At 46.0% G+C, this 19868-nt stretch overlaps 6 protein-coding genes across 6 annotated transcripts; 3 read left to right on the top strand and 3 right to left on the bottom strand.

Moving 5' to 3' along the window:
* Positions 1 to 60: 60 nt before the first annotated feature.
* UREG_04430 (uncharacterized protein) lies at positions 61 to 1701 on the top strand (the record flags this gene model as incomplete). Its single annotated transcript, XM_002544867.1, has 1 exon — positions 61 to 1701. One exon carries the CDS (start codon positions 61 to 63, stop codon positions 1699 to 1701), a length of 1641 nt encoding a protein of 546 aa, XP_002544913.1.
* Positions 1702 to 2289: 588 nt separating this feature from the next.
* On the bottom strand, positions 2290 to 5267 carry UREG_04431 (uncharacterized protein; the record flags this gene model as incomplete). Its single annotated transcript, XM_002544868.1, has 8 exons — positions 2290 to 3756; positions 3809 to 3946; positions 4007 to 4047; positions 4101 to 4278; positions 4579 to 4606; positions 4718 to 4960; positions 5053 to 5157; positions 5221 to 5267. 8 exons carry the CDS (start codon positions 5265 to 5267, stop codon positions 2290 to 2292), a joined length of 2247 nt encoding a protein of 748 aa, XP_002544914.1.
* A 990-nt stretch (positions 5268 to 6257) lies between these two features.
* UREG_04432 (mitogen-activated protein kinase sty1) lies at positions 6258 to 7898 on the bottom strand (the record flags this gene model as incomplete). Its single annotated transcript, XM_002544869.1, has 9 exons — positions 6258 to 6348; positions 6415 to 6598; positions 6648 to 6726; positions 6783 to 7139; positions 7205 to 7304; positions 7380 to 7423; positions 7474 to 7603; positions 7729 to 7776; positions 7843 to 7898. 9 exons carry the CDS (start codon positions 7896 to 7898, stop codon positions 6258 to 6260), a joined length of 1089 nt encoding a protein of 362 aa, XP_002544915.1.
* Positions 7899 to 11015: 3117 nt separating this feature from the next.
* UREG_04433 (uncharacterized protein) lies at positions 11016 to 11922 on the bottom strand (the record flags this gene model as incomplete). The annotated part of the gene is made up of 4 exons (XM_002544870.1): positions 11016 to 11420; positions 11513 to 11537; positions 11593 to 11633; positions 11767 to 11922. The coding sequence occupies 4 exons, from the start codon at positions 11920 to 11922 to the stop codon at positions 11016 to 11018; spliced, it is 627 nt and encodes a 208-aa protein (XP_002544916.1).
* Positions 11923 to 12114: 192 nt separating this feature from the next.
* On the top strand, positions 12115 to 13491 carry UREG_04434 (guanine nucleotide-binding protein alpha-3 subunit; the record flags this gene model as incomplete). Its single annotated transcript, XM_002544871.1, has 6 exons — positions 12115 to 12253; positions 12314 to 12659; positions 12726 to 12854; positions 12908 to 13037; positions 13092 to 13330; positions 13392 to 13491. The coding sequence occupies 6 exons, from the start codon at positions 12115 to 12117 to the stop codon at positions 13489 to 13491; spliced, it is 1083 nt and encodes a 360-aa protein (XP_002544917.1).
* A 1911-nt stretch (positions 13492 to 15402) lies between these two features.
* Positions 15403 to 18514, top strand: UREG_04435 (glycogen phosphorylase; the record flags this gene model as incomplete). Its single annotated transcript, XM_002544872.1, has 7 exons — positions 15403 to 15575; positions 15679 to 15691; positions 15753 to 15788; positions 15952 to 16078; positions 16143 to 16220; positions 16274 to 18039; positions 18101 to 18514. The coding sequence occupies 7 exons, from the start codon at positions 15403 to 15405 to the stop codon at positions 18512 to 18514; spliced, it is 2607 nt and encodes an 868-aa protein (XP_002544918.1).
* Between the last annotated feature and the right edge of the window lie 1354 nt (positions 18515 to 19868).

Raw genomic sequence — 19868 nt, forward strand, 5'->3', positions numbered from 1 at the left:
TACACTTTACACCTTGTCAAATGGAGGGAAGACTTTTTCAAGAAGGTACATGAGAGCGTAATGACTGCTGTACTCAATCTGGTCGAAAAGCAGCGGAATGGTGAGACCATTGAGCAGTCCCAGATCAAAAACGTTGTCGACTCCTTTGTTTCACTTGGCCTAGACGACAATGACACCTCAAAGACGACGCTCATAGTTTATCAATTCTACTTCGAGAAGCCTTTCATAGAAGCAACCAAGGGTTACTACGAAGGTGAATCAAGACGTTTCGTTGCCGAAAATAGCGTTGTGGAATACATGAAAAAGGCAGAGGCTAGACTGGATGAAGAACGAGCCCGAGTGGACCTATATCTGCACCCGGATATCACCAAAAATTTGATGGACACTTGTTTGGATGTCCTTGTGTCAGCGCATTCGCTACTATTACGGGACGAATTCCAATCTCTTCTAGATGCAGAGAGGCAAGATGATCTTGCCCGAATGTACCGCCTTCTATCAAAAATAAAAGATGGACTCGACCCTCTGCGAAACAAATTTGAGACTCACGTTAGAAAAGCAGGTCTGGCTGCAATTGACAAAATCGCTGCGGGCGGCGATAATGTGGAACCGAAAGTGTACATCGATGCCCTTTTGCAAGTACATTCTAAGTACAAAAGCATGGTTGATGCGGCTTTCGGAGGAGAATCAGAATTCGTTAGGTCTTTGGATAACGCTTGTCGCGAATTTGTCAACCGAAACGCACTTTGCCATACAAGTTCTACCAAATCGCCCGAACTCCTTGCTCGGTACACCGATTCTCTATTGAAAAAGGGTGCGAAATCCCCAGAGGAATCTGAATACGAGGAATTACTCGGACAAATCATGACCGTTTTCAAGTACATCGAGGATAAGGACGTTTTTCAAAAATTTTATTCTCGTATGCTTGCGAAGCGTTTGGTTCATGTGAGCTCAGTCTCAGACGATGCCGAGACCAGTATGATCAGCAAGCTTAAAGAAGCTTGTGGCTTTGAATATACGAACAAATTGCAACGTATGTTCCAGGACATTCAGATATCTAAAGATCTCAATGCTAGTTACAGAGATTGGGCTGCAAGCACTTTCGACGAAGAGGACCGCAAAAGGATGGTTGACCCGCATTTCCAAATCCTGGGTACTGGATTCTGGCCCCTTAACCCTCCTACCACGCAATTTATCCCCCCCACAGAGATCTCGAAAACAACTGAACGATTCAAGAGTTTTTATTGCGACAAGCACAGTGGCCGTAAGCTAACTTGGCTTTGGCAATTATGCAAAGGCGAAATCAAAGCGAATTATATCAAGAATACGAAAGTTCCATATACTTTCCAAGTATCAACATATCAAATGGGTATTCTTTTGTTATACAATGAGCATGATACACTGGACTATGCAGAAATCGAAAAGGCCACCTCACTGTCTCCAGAAACTTTGGACCCCAATCTTGGTATCTTAGTAAAGGCGAAGGTTCTTCTTCCCTCTCCGGATGATGGTAAACCTCGCGCTGGGACTTCATATTCTTTGAATTATAATTTCAAAGCAAAGAAGATCAAGGTCAATCTAAATATCCAAGTCAAATCAGAACAGAAGTCGGAATCAGATGATACACATAAGACAGTTGAAGAAGACCGAAAACTTCTATTGCAGGTAAGTATCTTTTTTTCTTCATTGTTAACTCCTTACTGACAATCAACAATAGTCTGCAATTGTCCGCATCATGAAATCTCGCAAGAAGATGAAACACGTCCAACTCGTACAAGAGGTTATTCAGCAGGTCAAAGCACGTTTCCCACCGAAGGTCCCAGATATTAAAAAGAACATTGAGGCGTTAATGGAGAAGGAGTACATTGAGCGGTTGGACGGCGATGAATTGGCGTATATTGCTTAAGTTTTGCCTTGTGTTGCTCTGATGGAAACTAGGGTCGGCTTTGTTATGAACCATGGAGATTTTTGATCGTAAAGCGGGAGGTAATCATTATACCTTTGAAAGCCGGAATTTACTTGAGGGAACCCCATAAGTATGGAGCTTGGTATCCTTTCACTCTAGAATTGGTAGTAGAAAACGATAGTGAATATCATCGTGTCCCTGGGGATCAATCCTGAATGGTGAAATGTGATACTGTGGGGAAAAAAATGTGCCGTAAATTTTATATTCCTTGAGATATCAACCAGATCCTCAGAGCAGGCCGAGCAAGCGTGAGCAAGTACATGATGTCGCACCAAACCGAAGGTCTCTATACTGTCTCATAAGAAATCGTACTACCCACTCACATCTCACTTGGGTTGCTCATTTCCTAAAGGCTCTCCTTCAACCTTTGCATCCTTCGGAGAGATTAGATCAATATCAGCGAAGATATTGTGAGAATTATCCTCGTCGAGCATCAAAGGCGAGATAACCGTCTCTTCATCAGGGTAGTGATGAGTTTGTAACCTGTCGGATGGCCGGAGCGTGGGTGTTGGCGCTTCGGCTGATTTTTCCGGGGTGTTGGGGGTCTCTGGTTGAGCCGATGGATGTTCAATCTTCGGGACTGGAGGAGTGGACGTCGTCGAAGAGTCTTGTATGCAGACGGCGGTGTCTTCTTCTGGGTTTGGACGTTTGCTGGGCATTGAAGTAGGAGCTGCTGCTTCGTTCTTTGCCGAGCCGGATATCGAATCGCCGCTATCACGTCTCTTCAGGATATTGCTCCATCTTTGTCTTCGGCTACTGCTCCTACTCAGGACCGAGGCTTCATCATTGCTTGTGGGAGAAAATGGTTGGCCGGCACTACTTGGTTCAGCGATGCTAGTAACTTCCGAGATATTTTGTATCGAGGTTGATTGCCTGGGTGTTCCTGTGGGCGACGAAACCCTACTGTTTGTATTGGCTTTCTTTTCTTGCCATTCCTTTCGCCGGTCGCTAGCCCACGAGCCCCATGAACTGAAGTAAGCCGATGCACGCTGGCCTGCTGCAGCCACAGTCGCCTGAGCCTGAGAAAGATCTGCTGCAGTTGGTTTTCTAGGAGCGAAACCCCATGAACCGGTTGTGGGTGACGATACTGATGGTCGAGGTGACGATTCTTTCTCCGTAGAAGATTGCTGCTGTTGTTGGGCTTTGGGTTCATTTTTCTTTCGTTGTGCTTCTCTCATCGCTTCAAGATCAGCCCAAAGATTATTGAACGCTGTCGTTACTTTCTTCTGTCCAGTTGCTAGATGTTTATTCAACACCTCACGCCCCTCACGGACACGTTCATCTAAATGTAGTTCAGACACCTGCTGGGCCAAACGCCGTTGAATATCTTCAATGCCCAGGCCACCAGCGCAGGGATGACGAGGCTCAACAATTGAAAATAGTAACGCATCCGAAGTAAGTCGACTAAACAAGGCGTAGTTCGGAGTTGTTCGCCAACGCTCCAGGAAATCAACGTTAAAATCCAAGGCAGGGTCGCCATCAATATCAATTGCTTGTGATTGAAACCCTGGCGACTTGGGCCCGGCTTTGGGTGAACCTAACGACCCTTGGGTTGTAAGCTGCTCGTGGTACTTCACGGATGCAAGCAAGGCCAGGAGGTATTCTTCGAATTGGAGGCGAATAAATTCCTCCGATCCTAAGTATCCGTGTGCCTTGGGTCGATCCGGATGAGCATCGTCCCACGTTTCATTAATGGTCTGTGTAAGAAAATCAATCCACCGTCTATCAGCAGCAGTGAGGGATAGGGCGGATCGGAGAGATGGCGAAGAGATCGTAATTGTATCTTCATCGAGCTTTGCAATCATCAGTAATTCTGCTATTAAAGGTGGGTGAGATAAGGGCTACATTGATTAATATATCGCTATATCGATCTTTTTGTTGTAAGAGGAGCGAGTTCGTAGAACCGACAAGGTACGATTTGGTTCCGTGATCCGCAAGGAGGTCGAGTTGCTGCAATGGTGTGTATGGGCCAAACATGCTACCCTGAGATGTGAATCAGCAGCCTGTCAAATTGCTGACAATGGCGAATATGCAGTGATGTACCTTGCCAAATATCTGAAGAGGTAGGCCCATGTAGGCAAGTACTATGGTCCGGTCAATGAATGCATACAGAAGTATAGACAACTGAGTTGCGTACATGAGCTTCTCTCGCTTGTCTTGAGGGAAGTTGGTTTCTCTGCAGTTTGGGAATAGGTATCGAAGGATGGATCTGCACAATCTTGAAGATGGTCTAGAAGGCCGGGTATCAATGAAATGAGAGAAAACTGAATCATGCATAATCGTTCACAGCGGCTACCAAAAAATAGCATCTGTCTCTAGTGTCAGAAAGAGTTAAATATTGACTTCTAGAGGAGTCACATCTCACCTTGGGTTGTAATAAAAGGCATTTAAACAAAACTAATGTCTGGTGCTTGAATTCATGAATCATTTCTCGTAACGACAGCCCTGATGCATGTTAGTCTCTTGATGTGCATAATATGGCAGAGTATCAAAATTCTGACCAAGATGATTGTCCTTTTCTGCCTCTTCATTCTTTATGCTATCTTTAAGACTTTCCCAAAATTTCTACATGTCCAGTTAACTCAGCATTTTCCAGAGAAAGAATTTGCGCCTACCTTCAAAATATCACGATCTGAGAAGTCTCTACACAAGGTAAAATCAGATAAGAATGTACCACCTCCCAGGGCGACCGAAGGGCCTTGCCGAATCCAGTTTCGAAAGATATCAAAACAAGTCGAAAAAAGGAGCACCTACCGTTGCGCAAACCAGGCCGACGTCACGATTGATAGCTTCTCCCTTAGCTGCCCAAAGCGCTTTGGTTCGTCTATTATCACAACCACGGCCTTTTGCACTGTCGACCTCGTCACTTCCGGCGGACGATTAATCAACGAGCTGGAATCAAGCTGCCTGGTACATGATATACCAAATAGGGACGTCGACGGCACAATCGGCGTAGCATTGCGTTGAAGGGTAAAGTATGAGAAGTCTTCCGTGGATCTTCAAAACATAAGGTCAGCGCTTGAATTGAAAGCCGTCCGCGGCCACGGCGCATGAGATGCTTTGAAAACAATATAGCGGGTAGGTCGTACGCATGCGCACCGTCAGTCAATGCCATGAACGGTAATAACGACCAGTCATTCTGGCCAACGGGGTCAGTGGCATCCTCGCAGAAGCAGAGCTCGATTTCGGGACCTCTAGGTGAAACCATACCAACCGTCAGCAATGCAGCCCGATATAGAATGCCGAACACAACGTACCTCGCGTGATGGAAATCTACAACCAGGAGAATCGGTTCTTGGGGCATCCTGGCGGCTCCCATGTCAAACCCTCATAAAGACAAAATTGATGGTGATCCAATCTGGGCCTCAAAGGCGCTCAACATAACCAAAAATTCTCCAGGTAAAACCCACCCAGACCCAGATTAATCGCTGTAAGACAAGGAGAGAAATGGTTTAAAAGAAAAGAAATACGGAGTACAGTCGCATCTGTGGGGAGGCCGATTGAGAGGCAACAAGCCAATCAACTCTTCCGGTATCACACCTCAGATCGCATTCCGCAATCCGAGTCATGTGATTGGGATGAAGACACCTGAGGCTTCAATACCAAGAGGATGGATTATATTAAATATTTACTAGGAATTATTGTTGACTCCAAGGCCCAGCTTGGAGCTCGCCTGGTTGTTGTGGGGAGTACGAAGCATAAGAAGCAGATTAATAACTGCAGAACTGATGGCTCAAACACTTCGTCTTCTCCGTTTTATGCGTGCTTCTCCTACATTTAAAAAACCAATCTTTCTTGCATTGAGGACTTGAGATCCTGTGACCGGTGCCCTGTATCTGTAAGCGGCAGATAAATTCAACCATCTAACTACTATGATGTAATTAAATCACGGCAGTCAAGTATGGACATGCGTTACGGTTATTTCCCACGCCACGGCAAAACCCCAATGGCGAATTACTTCCTGGTAACTACGAAGCATATACTCCGTATACGCGTTAAGGCTTATGACTATAAATATATTTTTGTCTCAAACGTTCCCTCCCTCATTAAGTTGCTTACAGGCGCCCCCGTGTCCAAGTTCAGAGAACCATCAATCCGTGAAAGCGAACAAAGCGGATAGAAAGGGAAAACCCGTCCGCCAAAGTGGCCCAATCCCGATATCTCCAACGCGCCAACCATTCTGACCCGCCGGCACGTTATCAAATGGACACAAACGCACAGTAATGGAAACTCCGGCGACACACCACAAATTCCATGTATTCAGAGTCCCTTGCAAGGTATTTCACAGAAGCACCTACCGGACACTAGCCACGGGGTCCAAAGATGCGGTAGGCAGGTCCTGGGCAACTTGGTCAACATTGTGGTAGTCAAGGATTTCGGAATACCTATGATTGCATGATTAGTATATTTAATATATAGAAAGTGTGTAAAGGGCCTCTCCGTGTGCGCACATCATGACTTTCCACGAATCAACAGGCAACTCAGCGTCATTGAAAGACCAATCGAACTTAGTTTCCGCCTCGGGTTCATCTGTAGGGTCGTGGTAAGGTGCCAAATATTCATGAGCAAGGCCTTCCGCAGCGGTGATACGTTTCTTGGGGTCAAAAACAAGCATTCTTTCTAGTAGATCAACCGCTGTCGCAGAGTTAGTACGAGTTTTCCTCCTCAGCAGGAGGGTATTTACCTAACGGATCTGCATCTTTGAACTTTTGGCTCAAAGGTTGACGCTCTCGTTTGGGTAGCGACTGCACGAATTGCAACGTCTAAGCAGTGTTAGCAAATGTACCGCTTGTGACATGATGCAGGGAGAGTTGACTACATTTGCGCTACATATTGTTTGAATCACGTCGTCTGGCGGGGATCCCAATAGCTCCGTAATAATTGAGAACTGATTGACATGGTCCTTTCCAGGGAAAAGTGGTCGCCCCGAAAGCATTTCTGCGAATATACAACCGGCGCTCCACACATCAACCTCCACGTCATATTTCTGCCAGGTAAGCATGATCTCAGGGGCACGGTAATATCTCGTGGAAACATAACCAGTCATTTGGGGATCTTGAACACGCGCAAGGCCAAAGTCGCAAATTTTCAGGTCACAATTTTCATTGATTAGGATGTTGCTTGGCTTGAGGTCCCGGTGGACGACTCCGGCGGAATGCACATATTTCAAGCCCCGCTATAGTATGATTAGCATAGTGACATGGAAAACACTGGTGATGGAGGCAAAGAGGAGGGGCGGACCAAGATCTGGTATAGGAAATACTGAATGAACTGTTTCTCTAACGGTCGCGATGTCAATAACCGATGCAAATCGGTACCGAGAAGTTCCGTGACGAAATATCTGCCGCAATGTTAAAATATTGCCCTTTTCTCAGGACAAGCTATCCTTGCGGGTCAAACTCCGAGAGCGACGTACATGTCTTCAAGGGGAGAGATAAAGATATCGCTCAGACTGATAACCTATTAAACGTAAGCGCAGCACCAGCACAGGAATAAAAATGGAGCCCAACATTTTCGTGCCGCAGATGTTTTAACAGCTTGAGTTCTCGATATGTTCTCTTAGCAAGCACTGACGTGCTGAAGGGCTTCATAATCTTCTTGACGGCAACGGCTTGATTCGTCAATTGATCTCGCGCCGAACTGGAAGGATGCTTGTCAGCGATCGTCCACACAGCATCACTCCGCAGATACCTCTCTGCTCTCGACCACCGGGTGTCCATCCACACGACCTCTTCTCGCTTCGGGGTGACGGGGTTCGGGCGTACCAGACAAGACCAAAGGCTCCCATTCCAACGGGCTGCAGATCGGTGTACCTTATTCGAGCAACAGAATGTTAGTCGGTTCTCAGGCTTCAATCCTTGAGTTCGGAAAGGGAGTACCTCGTCGTGATTTCGAACGTGGTGCCGAAAATCTGAGCTCGTACGAATTCCGCCATGTCGAGGGTAGCTCAAGGGGATACTGGCTTCCAGAATAACAAATTGCAACGGAACTAAACTGATCCTCCCTTCGCTATTCTACCTTTTGATTTACCGTCGGCTTGCAGGCCTCTTTTCACTGCGCGATGCAGGCTTCCGGTGGGCTGGAACAGAAGCTGAGCTGGTGTGTACCTCTCCGAGAGGTGACGTTGCGGAAAATGGGTTGAAGTGGGGAACGATTTGTCAGGTAAAAGTCACCAAGCGGCACTGGACAACGGGTATTCGGGGGCGTAGGCGTCTTTGGCCTTCTGAGCCAGATGCGAGACTGGAGACAGAAGTGATCAGGAGAGGTAAAATGGGGGTGAAGGAAGAATGTTACGGGCGAGGAAGAACGCAGGAAGAGCAGAGGTTCAAAAAAGGTCAATTGGAGAAAGGTTCCGTCAGAAGGCGTTTGGTGAGCCGAAGAAATGCCAAGATCGCCATTGGTGGTGGGGTTCATGCACAAAAGTTCAAAATAGAGTGATTCGAGAATCAAATATGAACGGAGTAGTTCTGATGAAATCTCTATATGTTTGATTTGATATAGCACTTTATTTGATCCTTATATTTTGTACAAGCATAATTCCAATAGGTGAGGATAGAGTGAGAGTGGTGAGCCTCTTGCACTATCAATCCAAAAGCGAATCTGCCAGATTCCTGTATAACTAGCTATCTCAATTATTAGTGGCAGATGTTTAGCATGCCCTCCTTAGGTAACTATCCAAGTCTATTCACATAAGTTGTTATCTCCTGCCCGAGGTCCGTTGTTTGCCTCTGAGAAGATTTCGCCATTCCCAAACTGTTTGTGGCTAAAAAAGGGCCGCAAGAACCACAGAGAATTCACCAGGTGAATCGTGGGAAAAAGTCGAGTCTCCATCACATGCAGCCAGGGGTTGGACTGCCTGAGCTACGTCACTATTATGCTGGCTTGCTGCTGTCGTTCTTTCGGCCGCCAGTGCTAGCTAATAATAATCATGGCTTTCACGCCTGCAGTCTGCTGAGCCAGGTTTTCCTGTCTCTTGTTCACCCGCCCCACATATAACTAGCGAATTCCCCTTCCTCTTGGCCATGATCCCAACTGTCACCGCTGCCAATGTCGTCAGAGTACATATTATTGCGACCCATTTGCACGAAATGCCTGGTATAATTGCTCCGCGCGCGTCATTATCGTCCGCTTAGCGAGAATTATCTAAAGAATGGCCGTGAAATGGTCTTCAAGCGAGATGAGGATGAGCCCACGATAAATTCGATAGCTTATTAGGTCAAGCCTACTCGGCACTGATCAGGGCACGCCCAAAAGCACTGCATCAACCGAAACGCCGTGCTTCACGGGTCCTCGACTGGTCTAGCATCGCCCAATGCTGGCTTCCCGAAAGCCCATAAAACTCGCGATTTCCGTTATATTGAGATATTCGAGTACCTTCCTCTTGTCAGGTTACCCTCCGGCCCAGTTCGCGGTAACTATGTTATTGGAAAACCAGGCGCTTAGCAAACGGCCTGATGTCGAATCTACTCCGTACAGCGATTGGCGACTCGAGAAGAATAAACGAAAGCGACAACCTTAACCGCAAAACAAAACTCTTATGCGCACAACCGCATCGCACCTTGCTGGCATTAAAAGAAGATTGGATAGCGGGAAAGTGCACGGCGTATGCCGTATGGAATGAATATTTCAGTGTGCACGCACACCTGGAATTAATCCACGGCAGCGCTTATACTTTTGGGCATCACGGTAATGCACGGACCCCAACGAGCCATGGTTCGGAAGTATGTGGATGTACTCGTTTATTCAAGGCAAATTCAATCCGTATGTCGAGGAGTCGTTGGGATTCTCGGCGCCGATTTCTCGTCACATCAAAATGGTCGATGTCTCGAAAACAGCTTCAATCTTGCAGCTAGCCCTCCGCTCCGAAAATAACAGCGGTCGACAATTGCAGCTCGATAGTCAATTGGGGGAATTAGGGTCATAGCGATTTGGGTGTCAATCCATAATTTGCATGCAAAGATTTATGTCAGAGGAACCTTTATCAACCAAAGGTAAAGGTAGATTTTTATGCTGTGCACTCTGTACTATTTTTGATGAATTCGGAATTCCCTCAATTCGCCATAACCTCATCCGAACAGTGTACTGCGCTAGGATCATCCCCTGCCCAATCCTCTCTAGAGGCCATGCATAGAAATGTGAGGTACATGTCAGATGATTCTCAAGTCAACGAGGATAACATCTATGAGATTTGACAGAACCGGAAACACAGTCTGTCCTCGAGATTTGCTAAACCTCAGCAGAACAAAGGAAGATCATGAGCAGACTGGCCGATCACCCTAGGCTCAATCCGGGCTGCTTAGTCAAAGGACTTCTCTCGGGTCTGCGCCACAATACGTGGTAATAATACGCTTGACCATCCGAATCGGGGAGGTAACCATGTAACGCATGATAACCGGAATTTGCAGGCCGCGAAAATACCTTAACAACAGTTGAGAGTTGACCATCTGCTATTGTGTGACTCAGATACTGGAAGCCTTCAAGAGCGTTGTGAACATTTGTATCATCCATTGATAACAGCCAGTATGTGGACACATGCGCAACAAGTCCCGCTCGCCCATGTTGCACCCCAGTTCTTGGAAAATCTGGGGGATATTACGGAGTACGGAGTAGTGAGTTTAGTAATAACTAATTGGTGGGGTTTCCTCCACCCTTTTGGTGGTTCATGTGTGGCAATTATTGGTTTGGGGCAGCCCTGTGAAGGTGCTCTCACTCATGGTTGAGTGGCTTGTCACATCTTTTCATTACAGAATAGCCTCAAACCAACATTGTCTGTTTTTGCATGATTAGTTATGTTAATCTAATTTTCATTCTTTGTCTGTTTTTGTGAATTGGGTAAAGAGAGCAAATTGGCTCTATTATATTATCATTGGTCTATCATGGAAACCCGACATAAGGGAGACTTTAGGCTCTTTTGAAGCAAGCTGTAGACAGTAGAGGCAGTAGTGTGTGGTTATGGTTCCTCTATCTGTTGCCCCTCTGAGCCTTCTCTCTGGACTACATATAGTTACAGGTACGGAGTACATACATACAATTAGGCCATCAGATATAATACCTATGTCACTCTCATTCTCGCTCTATCACCGCTTTGAAGCTCAAGACGTAGCTTTTGCAGCTTCGCCATGTAGCGGTAAAGGCTTTTGCTTTCTGAAGCCCGAGCTTTTGCTAGTACTCCGTATTGCGCGACAAGCAGATTTGGCCTGCAAAGATCATGGAGGATGTATGGTGTGGAGAAGGGAAATAGTACTCCGTTGGTCGTGGCCATACCGCTGGAACAGGTATTGATACCGATTGCTGTATTCAAGACCAGTTCAGCGCCAAACGCAGACCAGTGATTGGCCCGCGAGTGCCAAGCATGGGCGCGGACTGAGTAATCATAGATTACGGTCTCTCCTTTTTGCAGGGCTCGTCGTTGATTGTGGTGAGCCCCCGATGATTCCCATCGCCCTCCACATCCCACCTGCCACTAATAAGCAACGAGACTAGAGCACGCACCACCAACCTTCTCATCCTCTCGTGCTACTCGAACACTTCCTCCTTCAATCGCCATACCTGTCTGCTAGCCTCCTCTTCTCGACTGATGCGATGATAATTACACCTCTTCCTTGTACTCTCCCACCTTGAGACCGCACCTTGCCTCCCCTTCGGCGCTTGCTACCCCAATCTCCCGTCCCTGGCAGGCCCATTTGCATTCCAGCCCCATGCATACAAGCATCTCCCGTTATTCGCTACTTGCAACACCGTGAACTCCTCGTTCCACGATTCACTCCGGTTCGATTCGCATTCGCGCTGGTGTTTGGACGTACTGCTAGTACCTCAGACGGGTCAAGCGGTCTTGAATCCAACATCGGCGTTTTTTTCGACCTTCCCCAGGATTCGTTGCTTGTCCCAGGCTCGTCGCGGCTTTTCTCGGCATCACCCTCAACAGTTGACCTCCTCGGTCGCCTCTCTTCACGACTCATCGCGAGATCCAGCCGCCTTGATCTTGCGATCTAGTCCTCAGTGTCACGCCGTCCGTTGTCTAGCTACCTCGTCGCTCTCTCGTGCAGGTATACGGTTACCGACATTTTCAGAATTCGCGGCGGCTATTTTGGTTGCTTCGGAACTTCGGATATTCATTCGCAGAACTTGCATCGAAGGGTACTGAGGTAAAGATGGGTGGGTGTTTGAGTTCAAGTCCCAGTCAGGCTCCGGACGAGATAGTGGACTTAAAGAAAAGGAGTCAAATGATAGACAAGAAGTTGGAGGAAGATTCGAAAAGATTGCGTCGAGAATGCAAGATCTTACTTCTGGGTAGGCTTTGATTTTCATAGCTTCGTTCATGTGATTGTTATCCCTGACACGCTCCTATAGGCTCTGGCGAGAGCGGAAAGTCGACGATTGTGAAACAGATGAAAATCATCCATCAGAACGGATACACGGTTGAAGAACTATCAATGTGTCGCCTAACAGTCTATAAAAATTTGCTGGAGTGCGCAAAGTCACTGGTCACCGCCATGTACGACTTTAATATACTGCCTTCCAGTTCAAGAGTACGGGAGTTCATGGACTACTTGGACGAATACAGCATCGATCCAGATCCAAACACCCCCCTTGACCCCAAAGTTGGCGAGGCTGTGACATACCTCTGGAATGATCCGTGTATACCAGCTGTTCTTGACCGCCAAAACGAATTCTATCTGATGGATTCAGCGCCCTAGTATGCCAAGCCCAACTCCGATTTATCCACCGTTCCAGTCGTAAATCACTAACTATTGGCTACTAGCTTTTTTGATGAGGTAAAACGTATCTCGATGCCAGACTATATCCCGAACGAGGCGGACGTTCTTCGAGCGCGAACGAAGACAACTGGTATATATGAAACGAGGTTCACCATGGGCCAACTCAGCATTCAGTGAGTTACACCTCTGGCCCCTGCGAACCGAATTTTTCTAACATAAATTTCAGCATGTTTGATGTGGGCGGTCAAAGAAGCGAACGCAAGAAATGGATTCATTGTTTTGAGAACGTAACATCGATAATATTCTGCGTGGCACTGAGCGAGTATGACCAAGTTCTGCTAGAAGAAAGCAATCAGGTATGTGAGCCTTGCTTCGATTATTCCGAACATATATTTACGAAATCCGAATAGAATCGAATGATGGAGAGTCTAGTATTATTTGATTCCGTGGTCAACTCTCGCTGGTTCATGCGAACTAGTATCGTTCTATTTTTGAACAAGGTAGATTTGTTCAGGCAAAAGCTCGCACGGTCGCCGCTTAGCAGGTATTTTCCTGATTATTCCGGAGGAAACGATATCAACCGAGCCGCCAAATATCTTCTCTGGAGATTCAACCAAGTGAATCGAGCGCACCTTAACCTCTACCCTCAGTAAGCCATGCGCATTTGCCATCTCTCGTTCTCATCGATTGATCTAACATTTATTTTATAGTCTAACTCAAGCCACCGACACTTCAAACATCAGACTCGTTTTCGCCGCCGTCAAAGAAACAATCTTACAGAACGCGTTGAAGGATTCTGGGATCCTTTAGCACATTTCCAACTCATTTGGATCGTCTCAAACCGCGTATCCGCCGCACCCTTACCTTATGGTCTTCACAGCTTTAGGGGATTTCGCATATTCTTTACAATTCCACCCCTGCAAAAAGTCCAATGCTCAACTACTCGATCAATCTTATCACCGATTCACCTACCACGACTTTTATTCATTATATTTTTCGGACCTATACGGCGTTAATCGGGGAACGATAAACTGATTACATTTCCGGCGCTGTGTGGCATGATATATGCATCTATCTTTCATGCACTGAATTCTTAGCTATTCTTGTTGGGTTTGGTTTCCTCCCTATTTCAGTTGCGAATCATTGATTTCTTCGCCCGGTTTGATTGTGCATTCTTCGCACTCAAAATTTCACTTTTGCTTTTGCCTTCACATGAGTGGGATTGTTGCCTTCTCTATTTCATGCGCACAATCTCAGGTTTCTTTGCGGAGTTGTTTCCTATGGTATTTAATATTGTGCTCTTTTCTATAACGACTGCGTTTTGGTTTATATGCACCAGCTGGACTTTGATGCCTTTTTCGAGATGGAGGTTTGTATATTTCCTTTTGCTGCGTGACACGATTATTCAGTCTCTTATGTGACTTTGTACCTTTGAAAAGGCCCTGGCCTGTTTCAGTGATTCTCAGGTGATATTTGGGTATGGCTTTGGTGATGAGAGAATGTGGGAAAGCAATGTTGCCTGCATTTACCGTCATACATAGTTTGCTCTTGTGATGTATTTAGACTGCGACAGGCAGGACTGGAGGATAAATCAATCATTGTATGCCATTGAGCACATTTGGCCAATTGTACGCCGGATTGGGTGAACGAACTATTCGGCTTTGTCGTAATTAACTAATAAACTTGGCAGTGGCAAAGAACGAGGATTGATTTTCACCCTATTATTGTTATCCACAGTGTGAAGTCCAGAGCAACCATGACGTGGTGAAAGACAGCAAACGGAACCGGGTGGATTGCAACTCTCAACAGCTATCTGACGGGGATCCTGGCCCTGATTTGCTTCTGGCTGGCCATCTAGGTTCGCGCTCGCCCAGCGCGATCCGGCGTCTTGCCAAAGCCTATGAAGAGGCTCGCAGTCATGGATCATTCCTTGGAAGTCAAAAGGCTAGACTTTTATACATCCCGGCTGTCGTCATCCGGTGTACCAAGGACATTCATCTCGTCCTCCGATCAATGCTTGTTCTCTGACCGCAAGAGCGGCGAATCCGTAAGCCCGCCTGTGCCTGGAGCGTTGAGATGGGTTTCTACAGGTGGGGGGAGAGGAAGAACACTGGGGCCTCTTTGCCCTTTTTGCCTCTTCGACTGAGTGCAGAGAATGCCACCACTCAATGCATGGGCGTTTGGTGTGAACCACCGATGACATAGCTACCTCTCCCGCTGGTCGACTCGCCGTACAAGGTACTTCCGTTATCTATCAGCTACCCCTCATCTGGTCTCGGGCTCTTTTCTGCTTTCCCAACTCTCATCGAACCTCAATTGCTCGTTTATCTAAGAAACCTTGCGAATCAACTGGGATTTCGTGTCTTGTCTGCTGCTTGCTGCTAGAATTCTCCCATTGCTGTTTGCATGCAAGACTGAGGAGACAATCCGTCTGTTGCTCCTTAGAAGCTGTGTAAGCATCGTGTCCTACCGTGTACTCCGTTCCTCTCCAAGTTTCTGTATTGCTAGCTATACCCCTCTTCTCTCGCGACGTCTGTCTTGTTACCTACTTTCCATCTTTCTTCATTTCTTAAGAAAGCCATTGCCTCTGCTCTTGAGCACAGTGTGCTTGTTCTGTCTTTAGTCAACAGTACGCAAAGTACCAACAGCTTGCTAATTGTCAATTGAGTTTTTAGTCAAACTTCCTCGCCTTTCATTCTCCTGGTAGTGTCAGTCTCCAGGATGAGTTCATCTACACGAGAACGCCGCCCTTCAATGGCTGCTCCTATCTCTGAACTGCAAGGCCCTGTCGGACCCGGCTTCAGTCGACCCAAGCACAAGCGTACCTTCACTGGCTTTGGCCCAAAGGATATCAAGAAGGTCGAGGCTAGCATCCCTGAGCCGCAGAAAGAAGCGTGAGTATTCCCATATGCATCCCGTCACCTATAGCCTAGTCCATTATTGGTTTAAAAGGCGAATGGCTGTTTGAACCTCCGCTAATGTTAACATACGGTCTAGGTGGCAGAAATTTGTGCGTCCTCTATCCTACGCAAGAATTGTGATGGCTCCAATTGACCGTTTATTGATTTTAGGCCCCGCAAGCATTCAAAACCAAGGACGAGTTTGAGGTATGATTGCCTTAATGTGTGGGCTTTGGCATGTATCATCTCAGATACTGATATTGGAGTCGGATTCTAGAAAGAGGTTGTCCGCCATGTTGAGACAACTTTAGCACGCTCTATATTCAATTGTGATGAACTGTATGCAATCCTCATTTTCTACTCTCTTTAGCATGAAGTTGACGCCATATTTAGAGCTGCATATTCCGGAACCGCTCTAGCATTTCGGGACCGCCTGGTTATTGACTGGAATAAGACTCAACAGCGACAAACCTTTGCAGATCAGAAAAGAGTGTACTGTATGTCTCATATCCGCAATTTCTTTGCAAGTGACATTGACTGACTTGTTGCAATAACATCTAGATCTTTCTCTCGAGTTTTTGATGGGCCGCGCTCTTGATAATGCAATGCTGAATGTGGGATTAAAGGACACAGCTAAAGGTTCTTATTAATGGTTCTAAATTCATCTCCTCATTGCTAATAGTCTTAAATAGATGGCTTGTCCGACCTCGGTTTCCGCATTGAGGATGTAATCGACCAAGAAAATGATGCCGCTTTGGGTAATGGAGGATTAGGCCGCCTTGCTGCTTGCCTCCTTGACAGCCTTGCAACCATGAACTATCCAGCATGGGGTTATGGCCTGCGTTACCGATACGGTATATTCAAACAAGAAATTGTCAATGGATACCAAATTGAAGTCCCGGATTACTGGCTGGATTTCAACCCTTGGGAGTTTCCTCGACATGATATTACCGTCGATATCCAATTTTACGGCGAGGACAAAAAGTGGCATGATGACGATGGCAAGCTAGTTCATTCCTGGGAAGGGGGTGAAATCGTTCAAGCAGTAGCTTACGATGTTCCCATACCTGGATATGATACGCCTACTACCAATAATCTTCGCCTTTGGTCAAGCAAAGCGGCCAGCGGCGAATTCGATTTCCAAAGATTCAACTCAGGTGACTATGAAAGCGCTGTTGCTGATCAGCAGCGAGCCGAAACTATCTCTGCCGTTTTATATCCTAACGACAACCTTGAACGTGGAAAAGAATTGCGATTAAAACAACAGTACTTCTGGTGCGCAGCATCTTTGTTTGATATTGTTCGTAGATTCAAGAAGTCGAAGGCTCCATGGAATGAATTCCCCGATCGAGTCGCGATCCAGTTGAACGACACCCATCCCACTCTCGCTATCGTCGAGCTCCAACGAATCCTCGTTGACCAGGAAGGTCTTAACTGGGACAAAGCTTGGAGCATTGTTCAGCAGACGTTTGGTTACACTAACCACACCGTTTTGCCAGAGGCTTTGGAGAAGTGGTCAGTTGATCTGATTCGACATCTTCTTCCAAGGCACCTGTCGATCATTTTTGATATCAACCTGGCATTCTTGCAGTGGGTTGAAAGGAAGATTCCAAACGATCGTGATCTCCTCACTCGAGTCTCCATCATAGAGGAATCTAACCCGAAGATGGTTCGAATGGCGCACTTGGCAATAATCGGCTCCCACAAAGTCAACGGAGTTGCAGAGCTCCACTCTGACCTTATAAAAAGCACTATATTCAAAGATTTCGTTGAAATATATGGCCCTGACAAGTTCACCAACGTTACCAATGGAATCACACCCAGGCGATGGTTACATCAAGCCAACCGTCGTTTATCCGATCTCATTGCCTCCAAGCTTGGCGGATATGGGTTTCTTAAAGACTTGACTCTACTTGACCAGTTAGAAGACTTTCTTGACGACAAGGAGTTTAAGAAGCAGTGGGCTGATGTTAAATATGAAAATAAAGTCCGACTTTCAAAGCATATTTTCGAAACCACCGGAGTTCGACTGAATCCTGAGGCGTTGTTTGACATCCAAGTCAAACGCATCCATGAATATAAGAGACAGCAATTGAATATCTTCGGTGTGATCCATCACTATTTAAGGATCAAGTCAATGACTCCCGAGGAAAGGAAGAAGCTCGTTCCCCGCGTCTCAATTTTCGGTGGAAAAGCCGCTCCAGGTTACTGGATGGCAAAGACGATTATCCACCTTATCAACAAAGTTGGGGATGTCGTTAACAACGATCCTGACGTTGGCGATCTACTGAAAGTCATCTTCATCGAAGACTACAATGTTAGCAAGGCAGAATTGATTTGCCCTGCTTCTGATATCAGCGAGCATATTTCTACTGCTGGAATGGAGGCTAGTGGTACTAGTAACATGAAATTTGTTCTCAATGGCGGGCTAATCATTGGGACTTGCGATGGCGCAAATGTAAGGCTATTATGGAGTTCTTCATATCGATATCGCTGACAGTTCTTGACAATTCTTTTAGATCGAAATTACCCGTGAAGTTGGCGAACAGAATATCTTCCTTTTCGGTAACCTTGCTGAGGATGTTGATGATTTACGGCACGCGCATGTTTACAACCCATCCAGCATACAATTTGATTCGGACCTCCGCGCCGTTTTTGATTCTATCCAATCAGGTACTTTCGGCGACGCAGAATCATTTTCCGCGATTATTAACTCTATCGTTGACCACGGAGATTACTATCTCGTGAGCGATGATTTCCATTCCTACATCGAGACGCAAAGCCTTGTTGATGAGGCTTACAAGGATAGGGAGGGCTGGGTAGAGAAAAGCATCCAGTGCGTGGCCAGGATGGGATTCTTCTCTTCCGACAGAGTAATTTCCGAATACGCCGAGAGTATCTGGAATGTTGAGCCAGTTGAGGCTACAGAGTAGAAACATTTTATTAAAACGTTCTAGTCATTGAGAAGTTTATGGTACTGCATAATGAAACTGGCGTGATCTAGTAGTACATACATTTATAGATCACAAGAAGTTCAAACTCTCATGACCCAAGGGTGAAAAGAATGGCGTTAATTAATATTAAATACTTGTAGGATATACTTAACAATGCGGAAATCATGCCGCAGTAACTCAACTCGAAGACTAGCAGAAAACAACTCCTCTCAAAGGCAATCTACCAGTTCCTTGCCATATACAAGCGGGTAGACCTTGGTCCAGAGGTAGAACTCGGGCGAGTTCTTGTATGAAGTATCTTGGCAAACATATTCATAGTTCTATGGGCGTAATTGTTTCTCGATTCAACAACCTGCATTTTCAAATCAGTACAGTGCAAGAGTGCTGCCTGGAAAATTTCTTACCTTTGGCAGGTTGTCAAGTATCTTCATTTCTGCTGGTAAGCCAAGTGAATGTAATTGATGTTGCGTTTCTTCCAATCCAATCTGCTACATCTATTACTGCGTCCCCTAAACACATTTCGTATTGATTAAGCACTTGCACATCCGCCTGCATTGAATCAATTCTTTGGTCCTGCTAACTGTTCAGCACACATATGGTTTAGTGATGAGGGGCTGTCTTACCTTTGCTGCAAGAAAGGGATCTATATTGGTAACTAAGCGTGCTCTTAGTGGTTTCCGCAAGCTCGAATGGTTCCCTAATCATCTCGCTTTGAGGTTTCGGTGTGAAGTGGGTAACTATTCGTGTGTGAGAGCAAGGTATACGGGGGTCGCCGCCATATGGTTTGGTCCTTCAGTAGTTATAGGGGCCTCTCCCAAGCCTTCGGCGCTACTTTAGCAGTCCTTGACTTGTAGTTAGGGCTGCAGAGACCAAACCCCCTTGCCCCTGCAAAATCACACTCTGGTTGATGACCTAGGCAAGATCGGGTCTTCAGGTGGCAACCTGTCACATTTAACCTTCTATGGCTGTGATCTCACCACTTTGGAACAATAGATCTTCAAGAGATGTTCTGAAAATTGTTATAATTATAAGATAGTGTTTCTATCAAATTTATCCTCAACTTTCATTTTCAGCAAGCCGTTACAAACTGATTTAACATCTCAAATAAAATCAGATTCAATTTATAAACTTGTAAATGATGAAAAATCAATTCATATTATAAAATGCTGTGTGAAAGAGAAATCGTGGACAATCTTTATTTTTGTCACTGTGTGGAAGAGCAGCTGGAAGTCGGGATGCTAGGTTTTTTGACATTGGTTTCAAGCTTCAGCTTCTCAATCATACGTAGTTACAGGATCCCAACAAAGGTTTCAAAGCCAGATATGTGATTCTC

The sequence above is a fragment of the Uncinocarpus reesii genome, genomic scaffold, assembly GCF_000003515.1.
Source record: "Uncinocarpus reesii 1704 scaffold_2 genomic scaffold, whole genome shotgun sequence".
NCBI lineage: Eukaryota > Fungi > Ascomycota > Eurotiomycetes > Onygenales > Onygenaceae > Uncinocarpus > Uncinocarpus reesii.